The sequence below is a fragment of the Panthera tigris genome, chromosome X, assembly GCF_018350195.1.
Source record: "Panthera tigris isolate Pti1 chromosome X, P.tigris_Pti1_mat1.1, whole genome shotgun sequence".
Taxonomy (NCBI): Eukaryota; Metazoa; Chordata; class Mammalia; order Carnivora; family Felidae; genus Panthera; species Panthera tigris.
The window spans coordinates 58,859,903-58,881,378 of NC_056677.1; the positions used below are offsets into that span (position 1 = coordinate 58,859,903).

The window sequence follows — 21,476 nt, forward strand, 5'->3', positions numbered from 1 at the left end:
AAATCAGGCTGCCTGGGTTTGAATAACAATGTGATCACTTACCAAGCTTGAGCAAGTTGTTTAACCTCTTTGTACTCCAAATGGGTAAAAGAGAGAAAATAACAACATCTGCTTCTTAATATGAGAATATATGAGAGCTATGAGAATATATGAGACAAAATTCAGGTAAGGTAGCATCTAGCATATAGCTCAACACGTTGGCTATTGTTATCAATATCCTGCTTTCTTTGGGACTCCGCTCAAGGAAGCCAGAAACTTGAGTTATCTTCCTCCTCTTTCCTCTCCACTCATATCCACTAATCATTAATACTTGATTTTATCTCTTAAAGCTGTCTCAAGTCAGCCTTCACCATTCTCCATCCCACAATCTCACTACTCTGCCTTAGATCAGGTCTTCATCACTTGTCATTTGGAGGACTTGCTGGTGCCCTATTCAGTCTCCCTACCTCCAGTCAACACTTCCTTCAATCCTTCCATCCTCTATGACTACAGAGTTAGTTTCCTAAAATACAGATCTCATGTTACTTCCTCACATAATTTTGCAGTGCCCCCCCCCCATTTCCTACTACAGAGTTTCTCAAAGTATGCACATCAGAATCACTCCTAAAGTTTGGAAGTTGTAGGTTCTGACACACTACTCTAAACCTACCCAATCAAGATCTCTGAGAGAGAACTAGATATCTACATTTTTAATTTGGGGGATTCAGATATTCATGAAGCCTTTCATAACCCATTTCCTACTTTTCTACCTCACCTTCTGCCATTATCCACTTGGTACTTTAACACCTCCAGCACTACAGGGCAGTGTGTAGTTTCCCAAATTCAGCAAGCTATTTTACATCACTCTGCTTTTACAAAGGTGGTTGTGGCTTTCTGAATGCTGTTCACCTTCTTGTCTCCCTGGCACACTCCTTTGCATCCTTTGAAGTCTTCTTTGCCATAACCTCCCTACTGACCAATCTTATTTTACTTCTTTACAGAACTATTTCTCAATCATTTGCTCATTGTCATTTCCTAATCCAAGGAGCCTTTTTAGATACGTTGTCTTAATTGACCACTCTATAAAATTTTAATATCACAGATATACTGCACATCATAAACCATGTAACATCTAAGTTTTTTGTTTTCCCCCACTCACAAGAATCAATTTTTGCTTTGGTGGCAGACACTACTCTCCAACCTGGTCTTCTCAATTTTCACTTTTGATTTCTCTGGTAAGTCTTTTCTGATTCTCTTCCTATCTTTTTGAACATTTCTTCTCCAGATTCCTTTGTAAGCCTATCTTCTTTTACTTGTCCTGTAAACACTGGCATTCCACAAGGCTCAGTATTTGTTTTGTTTTGTTTTTCTGTATTAAAGATGCCTCTCAGGTGATTTTTATCTATTTTCTTAGTTTTAATCACCACCTATCACGCTGTTGATGCCCAAATCTGTATTTTCAGTGAAGATAGTTATCCTGAGCTCTAGCATCTTGCTATTCCAAGTATGGGCCACAGATTGGCAGCATTTAGTATCATCTGAGAGTTTGTTAGAAATGCAGATTCCCAAGTTTCATCCCAGACCTCCTGAACCAGATCTGCATTTTATCAAGACCCCCAAGTATTTCATATGTACAATAGAGGCTCAAAATTCCTGGGCTGGACCCTGTTAGCAGCTCTCTAGGAGACATCTCTGATTACATGTTCCATAATCACATCAGCTCTCATCTCTTACTCTTCTTGGTTAACGGTAATAAAATTTACTCAGTCATCTACACAAGAAATCTAGATCACTCCTTCCTTATCATTTATATTAAATTGCTTACCATTCCTATCTCTTCTAGCTACTAAATGGCTCCTGAATTTATTTGCTCTTCTATGCTCATCACCACTGCTTTCACTTCCTTTTGGGTAGATTATTACAGTAAAGTCCTAATCAATTTCTCTATCAACATCCTCCCCCAACTCTCCACCAGTTTACCTGCTGACTTGCTAGAATCAGATCCCTAAAATGCAAATCTGATCATGTTACCTACTCCTGGATAAAGCTTTCTTCAGTGATTTTTCATTGTCCAAAGCCAGGGTTCTTAACCAGGGATCCATCCATCCAGACAAGGGCTTTAAGAGAGTCTTATACTTTCTGAAATTACAAGGAAAAATTTGTGTATGTGCACTTTTCTACACAGTAGACAGTATACATAGTTTTCATCAGATTTTCAGAGGGTCCATGACCAAAACAGGTCAAGAACCACTGATCTGAAGGATTAAGTTCAAACTATGTAGCTTGGCATATAAGGACCCTTTATACCTTTCCTACCTTACTTACAGTCACTTACCTACAGGAGTTCCAGCTTTAATTACAGACTCGGAAGTTCCCTCAGCCTTCATGCATCTCTGTCCCTGCACATGCTGTTTCTGGAATAACCCCAAAGTTATATACATAGCCAGTACATGGTGTGGCCTGGATTTGTACCTAAGTCTTATTTCAAAGTTCACAGTCATTTCACTCCACAGTGACTTGACATTTTACATTGTGGCCTAGTACACACAAATACATACACATACACTAGAACAAGTTTCATGAAATCCACCTTGGGATCAAAACATGCTGGCTGCAGCCCACTAAATTGATACAATGTTCTGTTAGTGAGCTGCAACTCTCACTTTAAAAAACACTGCACTAGACTTTTGCTGATACAGAAAGTTCTTATTACTGAGAATTTATTGCCTTAGCCCCAGAAGTATCAAGGTTTTGAGGTTTCCTAGGGATACAAAAGCTGTCATAGTATGAAGGCATTTGCTAATGAACTGACCACTTTTGTCAGTCTCCATTCAAACAACCTACTCGTTTAAACACTAGTACCTATCTCTATCCATCTGTTCAATCACTATGTTTTTTATGGATTGTCATATATATCAGTGAGCAATTCACTACAAATTTATCACAAAGTAAAATTACAAATCTTGTAAAAATATGCAAGATATCATGAAGTTAACACACAAAACTGACAACCAGGATCTGTAGACCAGTTTACAGATGAAGAGGAGAAAAATAACTAAGGATAATGATTTTAAAAGTTGTTTAAAAGAGAGTGATTTGAATACCAAATGATTAAGGAGAAGCCCTCAGAAAAACTGGAAAAGCCCTTGAACATTTTTGGCAAAATCAACCCTCTTAACGATTGTGCTGCAAAAATCTCACAGAAAGTCAAATGTACCATCTTGAAATGTTGCACACTTTTGCTTGAAAAATTAGCCCCAAACAAAAGCAATCAATCCTCAATGCATTCTTTGTTTGTTGTAAGAATTACATAGCATTCAATTCTATTAAGACACAAACGTATTTTAACAGTTTTTAATTATTCAAGTTAGTATACTAATCAAGCCCTGCCTGCTCCATTATTTACTCTAAAATTTTAGTCCTCCTTTTATTTTTAAAATATAATTTATTGCAAATTGGTTTCCATACAACAGCCAGTGCTCATCCCGACAAGTGCCCTCATCCCTGCCCATCACCCACTTTCCCCTCTCCCCCAACCCCCATCTACCCTTAGTTTGTTCTCAGTCCTTAAGAGTCTTTTATGGTTTGCCTCCCTCCTTCTCTGTAACTTTTTGTTTCCCCCCTTCCCCTCCCCCATGGTCTTCTGTTAAGTTTCTCAAGATCCACATATGAGTGAAAGCATATGGTATCTGTCTTTCTCTGCCTGGTTTATTTCACTTAGCATAATACCCTCCAGTTCTATCCATGTTGCTGCAAATGGACAGATTTCATTCTTTCTCATTGCCAAGTAGTATTCCATTGTATATGTAAACCACATCTTCTTTATCCATTTGTCAGGTTGATGGTTTAGTCCCTCTTTTAAATGGGTTCACTAAGTGGCCTTCTGTCTGGTACCAAGTACCCTCGAGTAGTAAGAACCTCCTGTATAACTCTTTATTTCCTCATCATCTGGAATACAGCAGGAGCTTAATAAAAGTTTGTTAAATGAATAATTGCAATGGCCTTCTCCTCTCTAGTCTCAGTTCCCTCAGATCCAATCAGCACATTGCCACCCTCTCTAAAATTCTTCAGTAAATCCCCACTGGCCCGAGAAAAAAGTCCAACTCCTCAGCATAGCTTACAAAACCTTTACAGTCTGGTCTTGCTCTATTTGCCCTCACATTCTGGCCACATTTAACTACTTTCAATTCTCCAAATGCCCCATACTTTCCACTGCCCTGTTTTTATTGTTCCCTCTGCTTGGAAATCTCCATCCTTGCTGACGATAGGAAGGCAAACTCCTTCTCCTTCTTCTGTACACTCCACCACCCTGCACATAACTGGAGCATACACTGGTCATATTGTGTCTGTACTGTAACTGCTTCCCACCTTGTTCCAAGCAGTTTTTACTATAAAAAGTTCTGCTGATAAAATACACATTAGAGAAGATATAGGAAACAGAAAAAAGATACATGTATACGTGTGTATGTATGTATGTGTATGTGTGTATCTATATATATCTATATCTTTCACAATATCATCATCCCCACAAAGTCACCAGTATCATTTTGTTGTATTTCCTTCTAAGAAGAAAAAAATTCTTTTTTCATAAGCATCTATTTTTTTACATGACTAATCACAGTGAATGTACAATGTTATAGCTACCTGCCCTTTAAAAACAAAGCCAACATTATACAATATTCACTGTTTTTTAAAGTTGTATTTTATTTGAGAGGGAGGGAGGGAAAGAGAGAGAGGAGTGTGAGAGTGGGGCAGGAGCAGACAGAGAGGGAGAGAGAGAGAATCCCAAGCAGGCTCCACACGTCAGTGTAGAGCCCGACTTGAGGCTTGAACTCACCAACCGTGAGATCATGACCTAAGCCGAAGTCAGATGCTCAACTGACTGAGCCACCCAGGCACCCCAATATGTACTTTTTTTGTTATACAGTCATCCTAACCACCATTTGTTAATGGTTACATAATAGCCCATCAAGTGGATATGTTACAGTATAAAACTTAACCATTCTGCTGTTGTTGGATATTCAGGTCTCCCTCCTCTTTTTTGGCTATAAGAGAGAAATGACCATCTTCATACACACAGCTTTTCCATATTTTGGATTGGCTTATTTCCTTAGGTTAGATTACCAAGAGTTATAGATATATGAGGTAAAAAAATCTTTCTTCCTTTAGCTCAAATCTGGGAGGAGAAAAATGTATACATGTATATACTATGTTTCAATCTCTCTTCCCATAATTATCAGTGATGCTAAATATTTATTCATGTTTATTTACTATTTGTTTCCTCTTTTGTGAATTAGTTGTTCATGTCTTTTGTCCATTTATCTAAATTTTAGTGTTTTAAAAAATCAATTAGAAGGGCGCCTGTGTGGCTCAGTCGGTTAAGCGTCTGACACTTGGTTTCGGCTAAGCCATGACCTCATGGTTGGTGAGATTGAGCCCTATGTAGGGCTCTGCACTGACAGCGTGGAGCCTGCTTGGAATTCTCTTTCCTTTCTTTCTGCCCCTTCCTGACTAGTTCTTTCTCTCACTCTCCCTTTCTATCTCAAAAGCAAATAACTAAAAAAAAAAAAAAAAAAAAATCAATTAGAATAAAGAATTTAAACATCTGTAATATTTGCTGTAACTTTTTTTTGCATCTTTTTATTTTGGTAATATTTTAGCTGCAAAAGTAATAAAATCTCTTTCCAGAAATTTTGCAAACTAAAGAAACACATTTTTAAAAATCATCAATAATTCTGCCACCCTAATATAGCCACTATTATTATTCCCACTGTTTTTTTTAATATGTGTATGTTCTATAAAGTAGTAATTGCAGTGTGCATACAATTTTAAAACCTGATTTTTTATTAACACATAAGTATTTTTCTGAAATGCTCTATAGTCTTCATAATCATCATTTAAAAAATAGCATAATATTCTATGGAGTAGATTCACCATTTCCTTATTACTACATATTCATATTATTTCCAATTTTTTTTTGTTTCATAAGTAACACTGATAAAGGCTTCCATGCAAATAGTTTTTTTGTATATTTTGCATTATTTTTTCTGGAAATATTCTCAGTAGTAGGATTAAAGGACATCAGTCCTTATCCCAAAGGTAGATAAAGGGCATTAATACACATTAGCTACCAAATTACTTTAAGGGGCTGAAACACTATTACCAGCCAAATAAGTACCATCTTTTTCAATTCTGGCTTAAAGAGAGGCTACTTAGTTGTTTAAATTTGCATTTCTTTGATCAGTAGTGATGAACATTGCCCCATGTTTTCCAGTTGTTCTTAAACACCTTTGTAAATTGTCTATTTGTGCTCTTTGCCCATACTTCTTATACATCATACTGTATAAGTGCCTTACTTAGAAAATATAAACCTGTCACATTCTGTCATATTTTTGTCAAATATGCCTTTTTAGTCTGTGTTTAAATCTTACTTTTTAAATGGCCACAAAACTTTTAAAAATTATTTTGGTTTTAAAATTTTATATATCTAAATTTGTTGATCTTTTCTTTTGGGAATTTTTTATATTACTTCCTAAGCTTAGAAAATCTATTCCCCTTCAGAAGCTTGATAAATATCCATTCATTCTAGTTTTTTTTTAATTTGATTTTTTATATTTAACTCTTCAATCTAGCTGCCACTTCTTTTAGTTTATTACAGGAGATGAGGGTATAAATGCTACCAGCTGTCACAACATCATTTACTGAACAATCCTTTCCACTCCTATTCACTTGCAAAGCATCTTTTATAATAGACTGAATTCTTATATGTAAAATCTCTTTGGAGAGCATACCATAATATCATCTGTCTAATCTTATAACAGTGGTACCAGTGTTTTCATTATTCTAGTTTTGTATGTTTAATATCTAATAGCATTAGTCCCTCATCATTCTTCTTTTGAAGAATTGTCTTTGAAAATCACTGTTTTTTAGTTTCTGAATGCAATTATTTGCTGCCTTACCTCTTAAGGTATCAATTTCTTGAGGGCAGGATTGGTTTTATTTCCTTACAATAGACTGCTAAGAATAATATTACTGGGTCAACAGGTATGAACATTTTCCCCACTCTTTTAAACACTTATTTCCAAAGCTTTCAAAAAGAGTGCACCAGTTTCACTGTAACCATGCCAGAACAAGGATATTTTGAAGATTTGTTTTCAAAATTGGTCGGGGAAAATATACCATGCTTCCATTTTTATATCTCTGCTTATTAGTGATGATAAACATATGCTTGGCATATAGTAGGTGCTTAATCAGTGCATGCTGAATGAATAAATGGCATGTCTGAATCCATACAAGTATTTGGGGATGGAAAAGTTTAAACAAATATTGTGGTTATAATAGATAATGCTTGCTAGATGTAAGTTGGTGGGCTACATGCCTGTAGTCCATTTGCAGAGATGTTCCAGAGGTGCCAAGAACCCCCTAGAATTTGGACCAGAATTGGGGCAATCCCTAGAGACTCTCTGTAATTTCTATTCACCACAGTGTCTGTTTCCAGGTAGGATCATCTGAAAGCTGTCTGAAACAGTTAAGATAATACCCACCTGCATGTAGCCCAGAAGCAGCCATGATTGGCTCTAGATTGAGTATGCTTCATTTCAAAGGAAAACAGTGACAAGTGGCAGGTATCTGGGTCTTCCACTAGAAACTGATCCAGGCCCTGAATTTAAATATATAAGATCTGGGGTTCCTGGGTGGCTCAGTCGGTTAAGCGTCCGACTTTGGCTCAGGTCATGATCTCACAGTTTGTGGGTTCAAGCCCTGTGCCAGGCTGTGTGCTGACAGCTCAGAGCTTGGAGCCTATTTCAGATTCTGGGTCTCCTTCTGTCTCTGCCTGTACTCTGCTCATGCTCTGTCTCTGACTCTCAAAAATAAATATTAAAAAAATTCAAAAAATTATAAAAAACTAAATGTATAATATCCTCCAGTGCCACATGCAGAAACTAGATCTAATTCACAGGATCAGGCATTTTCCACGAAACCACATTACTTTTCTTCCCAACTTGCTAAGCACAAGAGGATTCGAATAGAGGTCATTGGTTCAGAGAGGCTGGGTTCCCCCCTCCCCACTCTGCCTTTCATATGTGGTTTAAAGGAGGGTCATTTTTTTTTTGTCCTAGGAATCACTGTCTTTATTTTGAAAATTTTTTAATAGAGCAAAAGCTAACAGAAGGTAAGCTGTTTCTCTTTGTTTTTAAGGCCATGTAAAACTCTTTATTAAACACTGGTTCTCTTAGCGCCATCACCTCAGTAGTAGATTCTAGTAGTAAATTTTCTCAAGGACTTCCTTGGTCACACAGAAAATCTGCCGATTTGATGAAATGAATTCCATATTAGTATCTTAACCTTCATCTGCTGAGGTTGTACTCAAAGTTTTATTCTGAAAAACAAAGTGCCATTTTCTCTGGACTCCAGAGCACCAAGGGGTATCAAAGTCATGGCCAACAGTATGCACCTGAGAACAGCTGTTTCAGAAGCCCTTTGTCCTTAGAGTGACACTGAACTCTCTCAGTTGGTTGCCACTATCCCTAGAGATGGTAGCATGAGCTTCCTTCTTGATTCTTCAGCATTTTGTTTTAAATCTATTCTCATTAATTTTCCACCTGTTTGAAAATCTGTTTGCCACTTCTTTCAGAACTAGTTCTAAAATTCACCTCTTCCAAGACTTCCATGATTAATTTCTCCATACTGCTAAATCTCTTCAGCTCATACATATATTCAGTGGGTAAAAAATTGATATTGCTCCCTAATTATTCTAATTTTGTTAGTGTTTCTAGAGCATAAGTCCCTTGAAGTGAGGGGAATTTCCCAAAAGCTGGAAAGAAATGTAGACATTGTCTAGTTATATCCTTTGCCCTGCCCATTTTCCTGATGGAAAAACTGAGGCTTAGAGAGGTTAATCTTTCCAGGTCAGTTAGCCAAGTTTGTAGAAAAACTAGGCATAGAGGCCAGGTATCCTGCCTTTCAATGGTGTGCTTTCCATTATATTGTCCCATCTTCTTCTATTTCACTTGTATCTCTTCAGGATGCCTGGTAAAGTGCTATATGCATACACAAGTCTCCCAATAAATGCCAATACAATAAGCATAAGAGTTTACATAACTGAGAAACTGACTCAAGGAAAGAGGCAGAAAGCAGAAAGGTCATTTTCTTACTTCTTTGCATGATGCCACCCTCCGGACCAGTTAATTGCTACTTTGCACATTCCATCAATCAGGCATTGGGCAGCTGTGATTGTAGCCCCTCCTACAGCTGCTGCGTAGTCAAATATCCCTTCAGTGGCTGGACAGTCATAACCTTTGGGCAAACATCAGAAGAGTTTGTTAAAAGATGAATTGGAGAAAGAGGAGGTGTGATACTGTGGTTTATATAATAAGAAATATTTATACATGATCTTCATTTCCATTTCTGACACAGAGCTCCTAAAACCGTTGGAATTTCCTGAACAATGAGAGCAATAAAGGTGTCTTTGTGATACTAATGAGGTGACCTGTGGATCACACCTAAGGATGGAGGTTGGTAGCCAGTGGAGCAAATCAGGTGATTGAAGGTTGGAACTACCAGTCCTATCCCCTGACCTCCTGAGAGAGGAAGGGGCTGGAGATTGAGTTCAATCACCAATTGGTCAATGATCTAATCAGTCATGCCTATGTAACGGAGCCTCCTAAAACCCAAAAGGAGGGCTGGGAGAGCTTCTGGTTTGGTGAACACGTGGAGATGTGGGGAGACTGGTATGCCTGGAGAGTGCATGGAAGCTCCACATCCTCTCATCATACCTTGCCCTATGCATCTCTTCTATCTGGCCATTCTGAGTTATACATATCCTTTTATAAGCAACTAGTAATCTAGTGATTAAATGGGTTCCCTGAGTTCTGTGCACTGCTCTAGAAAATTAAACCCAAAGAGGGGATTGTGGGGACGTCTGATTTATGGCCAGTCAGAAGCACAGGTAACAACCTGGGCTTGTGATTGGTATCTGAAGAGTAGAGCAGTGTTGTGGTACTGAGTCCTTAACTTGTGGGATCTGATGCTATCTCCGGGCAGATAGTGTCACAGTTGAATTGTAGGACACCCAACTAGTGTCCTGAGCATTGATTGGGGGTGTAGGAGGAAGGTCCCACCTCCACACATTCGAAGTGGGTCTGGAACTCTATTAGGAGGAATAGCTTGAGATGTGACAACAACATATCTTACCAAAAAGCTCCTATGGTAACATCAGCTTCCAAATGAGAAGCAAACATCTCCAATGTTGGGGAAATAATTTTTTTAAAGCATTGGACCTAGAAAGGCTAAACCTTCAAGATTAGCTAGTCACACCCTACAGATGGAGAAACAGAGTCCTGAGAGGTGATATATCTTATCTTGGTCATACAGAGCCAGGTCTGGGACCCAGGTCCCTTGACTCACTATCTCCCAGACCAGAGTTCTACTAAACCATGCTATTTCTCTAGACTATCCCATTGGCCACCTACAGTTTAAAAAAATACAGCTGTTTAATGTGAAATAGGGTTGAAAACTTATCCAGAACATAAACATGTACTCAAGTTTTAACAGCCAGACCCAATATGGGCACTGCTATTGGGCCTAAGCAACTAAAAGATTTTCCTCCGTCTAATCCATCATTTGGTTTTGCTCAACTCATATGGTTTGCTTGTTAAGTGAGATAGGTGTTTAAGCTAAGAGATTAATATTGTGGTTAACACATTAGTTCTTAATTAAAAAATAAAGACTTTCATGCAAGTTGTAAAATAAGTAGTTACAATTTATAGGTGGAGGTTGTCTACCTCCCATCATTGCCCAGTAATGACTTTACCTAGCCCGTATTCTACGGAGTCTGGATGATCGTCATCTCCTTCTTGGCTGACCTTCTGGAGATGCTGCAGATAGGCATCAGTGTGGAAGGTGGCCATCTCCTCCATGGAGGCTACTTTGGGCTTAACTATCCTAATAATAACAGAGAACAAAGAGAGGTGAGTGAGTCAGAACCAGAGTATGCCAGAAACTGGAAGCAGGAGCCAGCAGTCTGAGCAGAAAATACAACTCCCAGCTCCCAGTTCCAGTGGGCTGAAATAATAAACATGTTCTCTTCCTTTACTGATGTAGTCTTCACTTCCTCACATCTATGTAATGATTCCACTAATAAGGGATGAGAGGACAGATCTCCTTGAGTTCACAGGTAGTAAAAAAAAAAAAGCGAGTGATTATATTTAAGTGAAATAATCAGATATTGGACAAACTTCACTCTGTGAGTTACAACTTCCATGACAAACTAGTAGGCAGAGATCTTTGCACTTGAATTAGTTCCTAATTGGGACATATAATCCTTTCAGCTACAGTTTTACTTTAAAAAATTTTTAAGTTTATTTATTTATTTTGAGAGAGCGAGCAAGAGAGCAGGAGAGGAGCAGAGAGAGACGGAGAGAGAGAATCCCAAGCAGACTCTGCACTGTCAGCACAGAGCCTGATTTGGGGCTCAATTCCACGAACTGTGAGATCATGACCTTAGCCAAAACCAAGAGTCAGACACTTAACTGACTGAGCCACCCAGTTGCCCCTAATTTTACTTTAATAGGCAACTTTATTATCATGAATTTTGAATTTGGAGTTGAGAACTGAGCACCTCTTCTTAACTCTGTACTTATCAGCTCCATAACCTCAGGCAAATTGACTTCTGTAGTTCAGTTTCCTCACCTGTAAAGTGGGGAGATATTATGGGACTTAATGTGAAAATGAAATGATAACATATGAAAATGCTTTGTGGATGACTATCATTATTGTTAATACTAACAGATAACAAATAGGCAACTCAAAACATAAAAGTTCCTATATTTGGTCCCTCATATCCACCTCTGAGAGGAAGAAGAGAAGGGACTTTGCTCAGAAGCTCTCACAGGAAGTGACAAATAGAAGTGACTCAGAATACAGGGTGGTGTTAAGCTAACAACCGGACTTACCACCTTTAACTTCTCTGCCTATTCCCCATTTCTTTTCCTGACTCTGCCACTGCCCCTTAAAGTGTAGTCTATGGACCAGTGGCGGCAGCGGCGGCGGCGGCGGCGGCGGCGGCGGCGGCGGCGGCAGCGGCAGCGGCAGCGGCAGCAGCAGCACCTGGGAGCCTGTCAGACAGGCAGAACTTCAGCCTTCAGCCCCACCTCAGATCTACTGAATCGGAATTTAACAAGGTGATTCATATGTACATTCAAGTTGGAAAAGCGATGACCTACGCCACAGGGAGGCAGTAGTGGTTTTTTTTTTTTTTTTTTTTTTTTTTTTTTTTTTTGCTGAATGGGAACTCAGCCATGGGTTTTTCATGAATTAATATGACTGTATAGGCTAGTACTGTCACCAAGCAGGCCAGAAGAATCCTGTAGCTCAGTCTCAACAATTAAATATATATAGTAGCGCCTGGGTGGCTCAGTTGATTAAGGGTGCAACTTCGGCTCAGGTCATGATCTCATGGTTCAAGCTCTGCATCAGGCTCACAGATGTCAGCACGGAGCCCACTTTGGATCCTCTGTCTCTCTCTGTCCCTCCCCCACATGCTGTCTCTCAAAAATAAATAAATATCAAAAAAATTTCCATATACATAGCCAAGATACAAGGACTCTTGCTTCTCCTTCAAGAAAATGACAAATCTGTGCATTAAAATAAAAATGTTACAGTTTTTTGGGCGATGTTTTCCTGCCCTAAGGTTTCTAGTGCCCTTCCTCTTATCTAACAAACACTTACAGAAAGCCTCTCTGCTTAATAGCAAGGGAATGGGACAGTTCTCCTTTGCATCGATTTCTTGTTTGTCTTAAAATATTCTTTATGTTTATTTTATTTAATTTGAGAGAGAGAGAGAGAGAGAGCGAGCACACACATGGAAGGGGCAGAAAGAGAGAGAAAGAGAGAGAATCCCAAGCATGCTCCATACTGTCAGCATGGAGCCTGATGTGGCACTCGAACTCACGAACAGTGAGATCATGACCTGAGTGGAAATCAAGAGTTGGATGCTTAAACCACCCACGTGCCCATAAAGTAATTTTTGGAAAAGTTAAGTAACTGCGATGGAAGGCATATAGTTCTCACGTCTACCAAACATATGGGCAAAAAAAAAAAAAAAAAAAAAAAAAAAAAAAAGGTACTCAATAAATGATTTTGTTAATAATAAGGATAAAATTTGAAAGCCTATTACACTACCTTCTGGGGGAATAAATGAAGTATACCACACAAGTCAGAATAGACATTCACCTATTTGGCCATACAATGTCATAAATAATCCTACCAGTGACAGGGCTAAAATATCCATTCTTATAATGATAAACAGCAAGTTCATTCTTTTTTTAAAGCAACACTTAAGTGTGTGCTCAGTTCTGGTCTGGTTGTAGTTTCGCTTTGGTCTTGACTTGTCTCCAGGCTTAATTGTAAAAGTTAGGTGATGGTGATGGGGTGTCTAAAAATCTTAAGTTGAACACACACCCTCAGATTTGGCTTAGAAATAAACACATAGAAATCTCAGAACATGTCACAGGTGAATAAAATTTCTTTTCCATCAGATGGGTTTTAGTACCCTAATGTACTCACCTTGAAATCTCCACAGGGCACCTATCCCTAGATTACTTTCCCTTCCAGTAATAGAATCTTATTTCTAATGGGTCTTAACTGCTTTACGTACTTTTTTCAAGTTTTCTTAATGCTTCAAGAGCATTCACTAGGTTACAGGCAGATTACAAACACTGAATTGCAAAAAACTTTGAAAGAAAGGACTATTCTCTTCCTAATTAGCTCCATTGTGAAGTAGGATACTAAGGAGCACTTAGCTTCAGGGCTCGGTTCAAGAAAGACAACTTACCTCATTTGCTTATGCAGTGCATATGCTTCAATCAAAGAATGTACCATACTGGCCTAGAAGCATCAACAAAAAAGAAAAAAAAAAAGGCAGAAAAACGTCTCTTAAATGTTTAATTCAGAGAAATACCATCGACTTCATCATCCTGAACAAAGAAAGTAACTTTTAACTCCCCTCGCTTCTTTTTACTTACCAGTTGCAATGCACTTTAGACAAAATAGATACAAAGTATATAAATAGCTAAGGAGAAAGCCACCGGGCCTCACGGAGGTGCTGGAACGTTTCTCTTGCAGCGTCTTCTCCACTTCAGGGATCCCTTGTAGTGGAGCCACCATCCCCTAGTACCATCCCCTCCCCCGCACCCCTACCCCCTCCGGTGCGTTGGACGCCCCGCGGATAAATGCGGCGCTCTCAGAAACTGTAAGGGAACACTTCCTCCATACCCTAGCACACCTGCCCAAATTTCTGCTGAAGATTTCCCCCAGCCCGGAATCCTCTCAGCTTCCTAATGCCGTCCGGTCCAACAGCCCCCACCCCCACCCCAAAAGCCCACGGTCTTTTATCCCCACCTCTCTTACCCGTTTGGGGACTTTGGCCAGGGAGTCGCACATGCTGACATACTCGGGACTGTAGATGTACACTGGAGGCAGCGACTGCCCACTGTCCGCCGGTTCCTCCGGCTCCTCCATCTTCCAATTCCAGCCGTTCCGGAGCCACCTTCTGGATCCGGCTTTTTTCAGACTCAGCCCGGGCTCCTGTTCCTGCTCCTCTGAACGGCCGCAGCGGTGCTCCCTGGTCAACATTCCCTCCTATTCTCGTTATTGCCAGAGACACTGTCCCAGCTCCCCAACCAATTGAAAGAATACATGGGCCCTCCCAGGCCAGAAGCCCTTCATTTAGTGACCACGGTACAAAAACGAGAGGTCGGCAAATATAAAAGCCCAAATAACTGCCAATTAGGATCGATAATTTATGGGACAAATAAGCACGGTCAAAACTAACCATCCTTGTTGCCCTACGGGGCCATTTGAAATGAGGTCAGACCAGCTTTAGAGCATGCTGGGAGATGTAGTTTTGAGGGGTTCGAGTAGCGGAAGAGCCGGGGCTAATTGCTAAAATAGCCGCGAATGTGAGTTTTAGCGCTAAAAAAACAAAACAAAACAAAAAAACAAAAAAGCAAGCAAACAACAACAACAAAAAAGCCGCCCAGCTCTTCGTGAATTGTTTCAATCTGCAGATACACCCATATAAATATTTAAAGATAGACACGATGTGGCCACCAAGAGCCCAGCACCACCCACCTACGTTAGACAGGCTTTTTTGGTGAGGGATTAATAAATGGGTGCAAAAGATTTGAAAAGTTTACACAGTAAATTTTGCACGCAATTTTATTCCTTTTCATCATTAGCAATCCATATCCATGTAAGAGTTAAAAACCTCAATAATTCACTCTGGCAGAGCCAAAAGCATTTTTCAAGAGGCTGGCTGGTAATCTTGAAATTGCTTTGTAGATTCCAATCAAGCACTGATGTCAAATTACTCTTTAAAAATTCGTGTGGGAGGGGGTGAGCACATACTTTCAGTGATGTTTGCAAACTGCAGTTCCCCTTCCCTCCCTCCTTTTGCTTCTGGAGCTATACAAGGGTTACTGAAATAATTTATGTAGTGTGAGACTTCACATTACATAATATCCTGAAGCACTTTTAGAATTATCATCAGTTATTTCCAAGCTCCTGGCAGCCCCTATGATATGATGTAAGCTGGCCAATTCCCAAGTCCCCCTACCTCTCATCTCAACCTGAAGTGACCTGCTAACACCCCTCAGACAATCCAACATCCTTACCTCCTTTAAAAACTAGCTCAGCATTTTTTACTTTTTAAACATTTCTTGAGCACTCTGATATGCATTTGGCTATATTATCTCATTTAATCTTTGCAAAAGTCCTATGAAGGATATTGTACTATGCCCATTTTACAGATGCAGTTTAGAGAGAGAGAGCAAATGGCTGTTCAATGTCACATACCTATTAAGCAGAAAAGCAGGAATTCAAAACCAGGTCTGCCTGACACTGAAGCCATTGAACATTCCCTTTACTATGTAAACTTCATTCCTGTAGCATTACTTTGTTAAATCTAACTTTGTTCAATCCTCCATTTAGTATTCCCTGAATGCTTAGTATTCTGGAAAATCCAACCCCCCACCCCAGACCTGTGATGTCTTCTTTAACTAGAATATAAGCCCTTATGCTTCTTTTAGATCTTCGTATAGCAACTGGTTCAAAGTTCTGCAATCATTCAGTCATTCACCAAACATTTATCTGACGGCAACTAAATGTATAGAACAGCGAGGGATGCAATTCTCAACATGAACTACAATCTCATTTCTGCTCTCAGGGCATTTGCATTCTTGTAGAGATGGCATAAATACACAAGAAACAGTATGCAATGCATCAGAGTCAGATAATGAATGTAGAAGGCTTAGATTGCTTAATAACTGAGAATTAAGTACTTAATAAATGGCAACTAGAATTCCTATTCAGTGGCATTTGAGATGGTTTTACTGGATGGACAGGATTTTACTTGGTGAGGATGGGAGCCAGGGGAGGACACACTGACTAGAATCAATACCATAAGCAAAAACATAAAGGAGAACATTTCTAGTCTAGTTTAGCTGAAGGGGCTGGATCATGAAGGGTTGTGAATGCCAGGCTAAAGGGAACAGACTTCAAGCTGTGGCAAATGAGTAGACATTTAAACAGAAATCTTAGAAAAAAAAAGATTTCTACAAGAGTGGTGTAAAGATTAGCTATTGAAAGACTAGAGGTAGTGAGAGTGCCGCAGTGGTCCACATAAAAAGTAATGATGATTTAAACTAGGGTACGGGCAATGGGAACAGAGATGCCATTACTCCAGTCCTGACATTGTCATCTCTCACCTGAACTTTCTGCACTATCACACGGGTTTTTACCTCTACTTTTGCAGAACTACAATTTAGTCTTTTTGCAGCCACCAGAATGAGCTCGGGGCCAAAAAAAAAAAAATTAAATTAAATTAAAAAAAATAAAAAAAAGTAAATCAGACCATGTCACTTTTTAAAGCCTACCGCACACTATGGTGAGAATCTTTTGGGCTAGGAAGAAGAGTGTAACTTTTGGAAATGACTTTTTGTGGAGGCTAGGAGGAGAAAAAGATGCCAGAAAGGAGACAAAAGAAGAAATAGTTGGGTGAGAACAGATGTAGTACAGTTTCACAGAAATCTAGGGATGAGAGGGTCACAAGAAGGGAGAGGTAGTGACAATGTCATTGCCAATAGGAGCTCACTGGTGCTCTATGAGGAGAAAAAAAACACAAGGCAGGGAGGAAGCCCAATTGCAAGGGGTTAACCAACACTGTCAGGTGGAGCTTCTTCTTTGAAGAAATTTGATTGCGAAAGGAAGGAATTAGTATATCAAGGGATGTTAGAGCTCATGAATAATTGCTTTTAGGATCAGAGAGAAAGACACACATTTACAGACAGAGGTGAAGGAATCTGTGGGCCTGTAGGAGTTGACTGAAAGGTGAGATCATGACAGATTGGCAATATAAAGAGGAAATGGGATTTGTCCTGGACCTTCAAGGATAGGCAGTGAAAGGAAGAGGACAGGATACAGGCTGGCCAGCTGGCACCCTAAAATCTGGACTGTAATAAGATGATGTGAAAGTGGATTGTTCTCTGTGTTCTTTCAGATCTAGCAGCAGGTAGCCGAACACTTCAACACACTTCTAAAGTGGAAACAGTATCCTTATTTGACACACAATGTGGCAAGATGACTCAAGTATGGAGAAAGATAAATTGTTGCAATGAGGCTCTGAAATTGGCAGCCTATTCCTGCAGCAAATCTCACAGGGTGGCTGGACCCTTGTTCATGATTCACACAGAGCACAAACCATGCCACAGGTCCCTAACTCAATTTTCCACATGCTTAATATCCATACAGTCCTTAACTTGGGAAGAAAACCCTTCCCAAAGCACTAGAATTGCAGATGGAAGGCCTAAGTTCAGAGGAAGTAGGTTGAACTTTGGCTCCAAAGTGTACTGGTGTGGTGACCCTGGATAAGGGTCCTTGACTCACTTTCCTCAACCAGTATTGCTAAAGGTAGTTTTTAAACCAGCAAGGTCAGGTTAGGCTATGCCACTTCTTTTGGCGATCTTGCCTGTCTTTGCTTGCTGGCAGAAGCAGGCAGCAGGGAAAGCAAACACACTGAAAAGGCACTACTCCTGTGGCTGCCTTCTTTGTGCATTTCTGCATGTTGCCCACTGTGCCATACAATCTGCCCACAGATGCCTCAACTGTACTCAACAGACTGACCCTTGTTTTAATGTCTTTTCCTTGAAGAGTGTCATTGTTGAGAATGGGAACTCTATAGAGCCAGACTGCTTGGGCTCAAATCCCAGCTCTACCACTTACCAGCTGTTTGATCTTGAACAATTTGCTTAAATGCTCAGCACCTCAGTTCCCTCATCTGTAAGATGGGAATGACAACAGTATCTAGCTCACATGGTAACTATGAAGATAGAATAAGATGGTTCATGCTAACTGCCTGTATAACAGTCTGGCATCTGGTAAGCACTCAAATATTGCTTAGGATTTAAGAGATATTATTTAAGTCTCCCCCCCACTGTTTCCTTACCCCCACACCACTACTTCAAGAGTACTTTTGAGAACAAGTCCTTGGCTTTTAGGTCTAGCCTTAAAAGAAATCAGACTTCTGCTAAATATAGGGCAACCATATCGTCCAAACTGGGACACTTTTAAGAGTGACAAAGAGTGCTATTAATAATTATGCCACGACAACAGGCATGCATGGAGACTGTCCTGGGCAAACCAAGACCTAAGGTCACTCAAGTTTAATAGGAAACAAAGACTAAATGTGGAAAACACTGTATTTATCTCCGCTGCATTAGTGTAGGTATTAGGTATTGAGTAAGTGCAAAGGGGGGCAGTAGAGGTTTTGTGAGCCATGGGTAAGAACGACAACGTTTGCCCCACCAATTGTGTAAAATTCCTACAGTGTAGTGAAACCTAATTAGTGAGGATGGGATTGGAGACTGGTTCATCCTTACTGAATAAATCCTCTCTTGTTACACGATGGTTAATGAGTAGTATAAACAGGATTCTGCCAAATATTTATAATACTTAGGAGAACAAATTGTTGTTAAGTACCTTCCGGTAGTACAGAAGCCCCATTTGCACACAATTGTAACACTGAGTAAAAATCTTATTCATTCATCAGTACAGGTCCCCTAAAGATGTCAATAAGCCCATTTTAATTTAATGAGCCTAGTTTGAGTGGGTATGTATTTGAAAGATAAAACTGTGTTTCTTTACTTATATTATCTAACATATTATAGAATATATATGATTTCTATATTAAGATAATTCTACTTTGACCCAATTAATGAGGTTTGACTGTACTGTATAATTAAACAGAGTATGTAAAATAGAGCCACAAAATAAACCCCAGTCACAAAAACACACATAAAGTTTTGAACACTGGCATCAGACATGATTTAATTGGACATTCCAATTTTTAATTCTAATTTCAAAACAGAAGTGCTTAAAAAAAAGTCCAAAGTTTCTTTTAGTATCACATGCTTACAAAGAATAAAATGCAGATCAAGTTTTCTAAAAAGTTGCTTTAAATGTGAAATACCACTGGATGGAGAGCATAGTGATAGGCAATTTAGTAAACCCAGAGAAACGCAGCAGTCAGTGTCAGTTCAAGCAAATTAACATGGCAGAGAGCAGAGGTTTTCACCTGTGCCACTCCAGATGTACTTCCTGTGGCTGGGGTATGCACGGCCAGTGAAAAGACAGTGTCAGAACAGGTCATAAATTATCTTTATAAAGTGACCAGAAAATCATGTAATCAGAAAGCTACTTACTGTGTGTTTCCATTTGCTCTGAGAGACATTCTATTCTAAAAAGGTTGGCTATCCTCTCTCATTTCCACTCTCTGTTTTCTATCACCCTACTTACTGTGCTCACTTACTCATGCACTCAAAAGACTGTCATGGGTTCTGTAAGAACCGTTTAGAGAGATCCCTAGCCCCAGCCCCATTCTTGGAGAAAAATCTGAAAAATCTGAGAGAAAGGAAAGGACAGAAGTAGGAAGTTACCTGAGTGCAAACAGGTAAATTAGCAGACTCTTTACACATAAACAAGGAGAAGGAAAGTGCTATGGACTGAATATTTGTACCCCTCTGAAATTCACATTGGGGATTCAGCCTGAATCCCCAAGGTGATGGGATTTGGAGGTGGGGGCCTTTGGAAAGTAATCAGGATTAGATGAAGTCATAACGGAAGAATTCCCATAACAAAATTAGTATCCTTATGAAGAGTCTAGAGTACCCTCCGTCCCCCTTTTCTCTGCCATCTGAAGACACAGCAAGAAGGTGGCCATCTGCAAACCAGGAAGAGGGTCCTCCCTGGACACTGAGTCTGCAGGAACCCCAATCTTGGGCCTCTAAGCTTCCAGAAATGTGAGAAATAAATGTTTGTTATTTAAGCCGCCCAGTCTACAGTATTTTGTTACAGCAGTCTCAATTAAGAAAGTTAGGAGAAACATTCTTCAAATGAGGTTACCTAAACATGGGACTAGGGAAAAGGACTTAAGGATTCCTCCATTACTCTTGGTGTGTCAGCCTGGGGGCTACGGTCACCACCATCCATATAACACATATTTACATAGGCTGCCAAATGTAGATACAGCTAGATATACAGACACATTGAAACTACTTACATTCAGAAAAATTCCCGTGTATGTTTAGACACACACACGAATGCAGTTATTTATAAGAAACAGATATATGCCAACAGATATCAAAATACACATAGATATGAACACTAGAATCAGGGAGTGAAGATGTAAGTGAAAGAGTTTAAGAACCGATGGGAGGACAGGGAGTTGGTGGTGGATGGGGGGTTGGATGCTGTAAAAAGTCAGTAGGCGAGTGAGACAGACAGGTAAGGATCACCAAGGAAGGACTGCTTGTGAAGGCAGCTATAGACTTGACTGCTGGATTCCTGTTTGCCAAAGACAGAGACTTCAATTATTCTGCATGTTGTGTGTTGGCCCACTCTTCTGAGGCAAAAGTTGGTGCACAAGGCTCTCTTCAGGGTACTAACTTACCTCTGATTCCCTCTCTGTTCCCTAGGTGTAAGACACTATTGCAGGCATCTCTTTTCCCTTCCTTTTTGGAACTGGGATCCTGGCTCCTGGGTTTTTCTGCATTTTCTGCTACAGATACATCTCTGAGCACCAGCAATCTTCAGAAAAGGTGATTTCAATTGCTAATATCAAAATTCTTAAATACAGACACTGCACTTGCATTTTTTGATATTTCACCAAAGGGAGAGTAGAAATTATGTATGCAGATACAGAGAAGGCAAGAACAGGGACAGTAATTCTATACAGAAAGGTGTTTGTCACTCAGTGTGAGGCAACATGTGAGTAATGAAGAAAACCATGATCTGGTACTCTCCTTTCCCAAGAAAAGGCACTTAGAATAGATATTTCCAATTTGTGGCAGTATAAAATCCAACACTTTAGGGTTTCCCCACTTGAAACAATGTCCCAAAGCACCCACCACTCATTCACACAATGAAACTACACATAAGAAAAA

At 39.7% G+C, this 21,476-nt stretch overlaps 1 protein-coding gene across 2 annotated transcripts in view; it reads right to left on the reverse strand.

The window, feature by feature from the left end:
• The window catches only part of HDAC8 (histone deacetylase 8), a 229,066-nt gene extending 214,246 nt beyond the window's left edge, over window positions 1-14,820 (reverse strand). For both annotated transcript variants that reach the window (XM_042974402.1, XM_042974401.1), the window contains exons 1-4: window positions 14,389-14,820; window positions 13,814-13,866; window positions 10,793-10,923; window positions 9,135-9,276 (exon numbers count right to left, since the gene is read on the reverse strand). In XM_042974402.1, the coding sequence (XP_042830336.1) occupies window positions 9,135-9,276; window positions 10,793-10,923; window positions 13,814-13,866; window positions 14,389-14,613 (551 nt within the window). In that variant the 5' untranslated portion in view covers window positions 14,614-14,820. The remainder of the gene's footprint in view (window positions 1-9,134; window positions 9,277-10,792; window positions 10,924-13,813; window positions 13,867-14,388) is intronic.
• Between the last annotated feature and the right edge of the window lie 6,656 nt (window positions 14,821-21,476).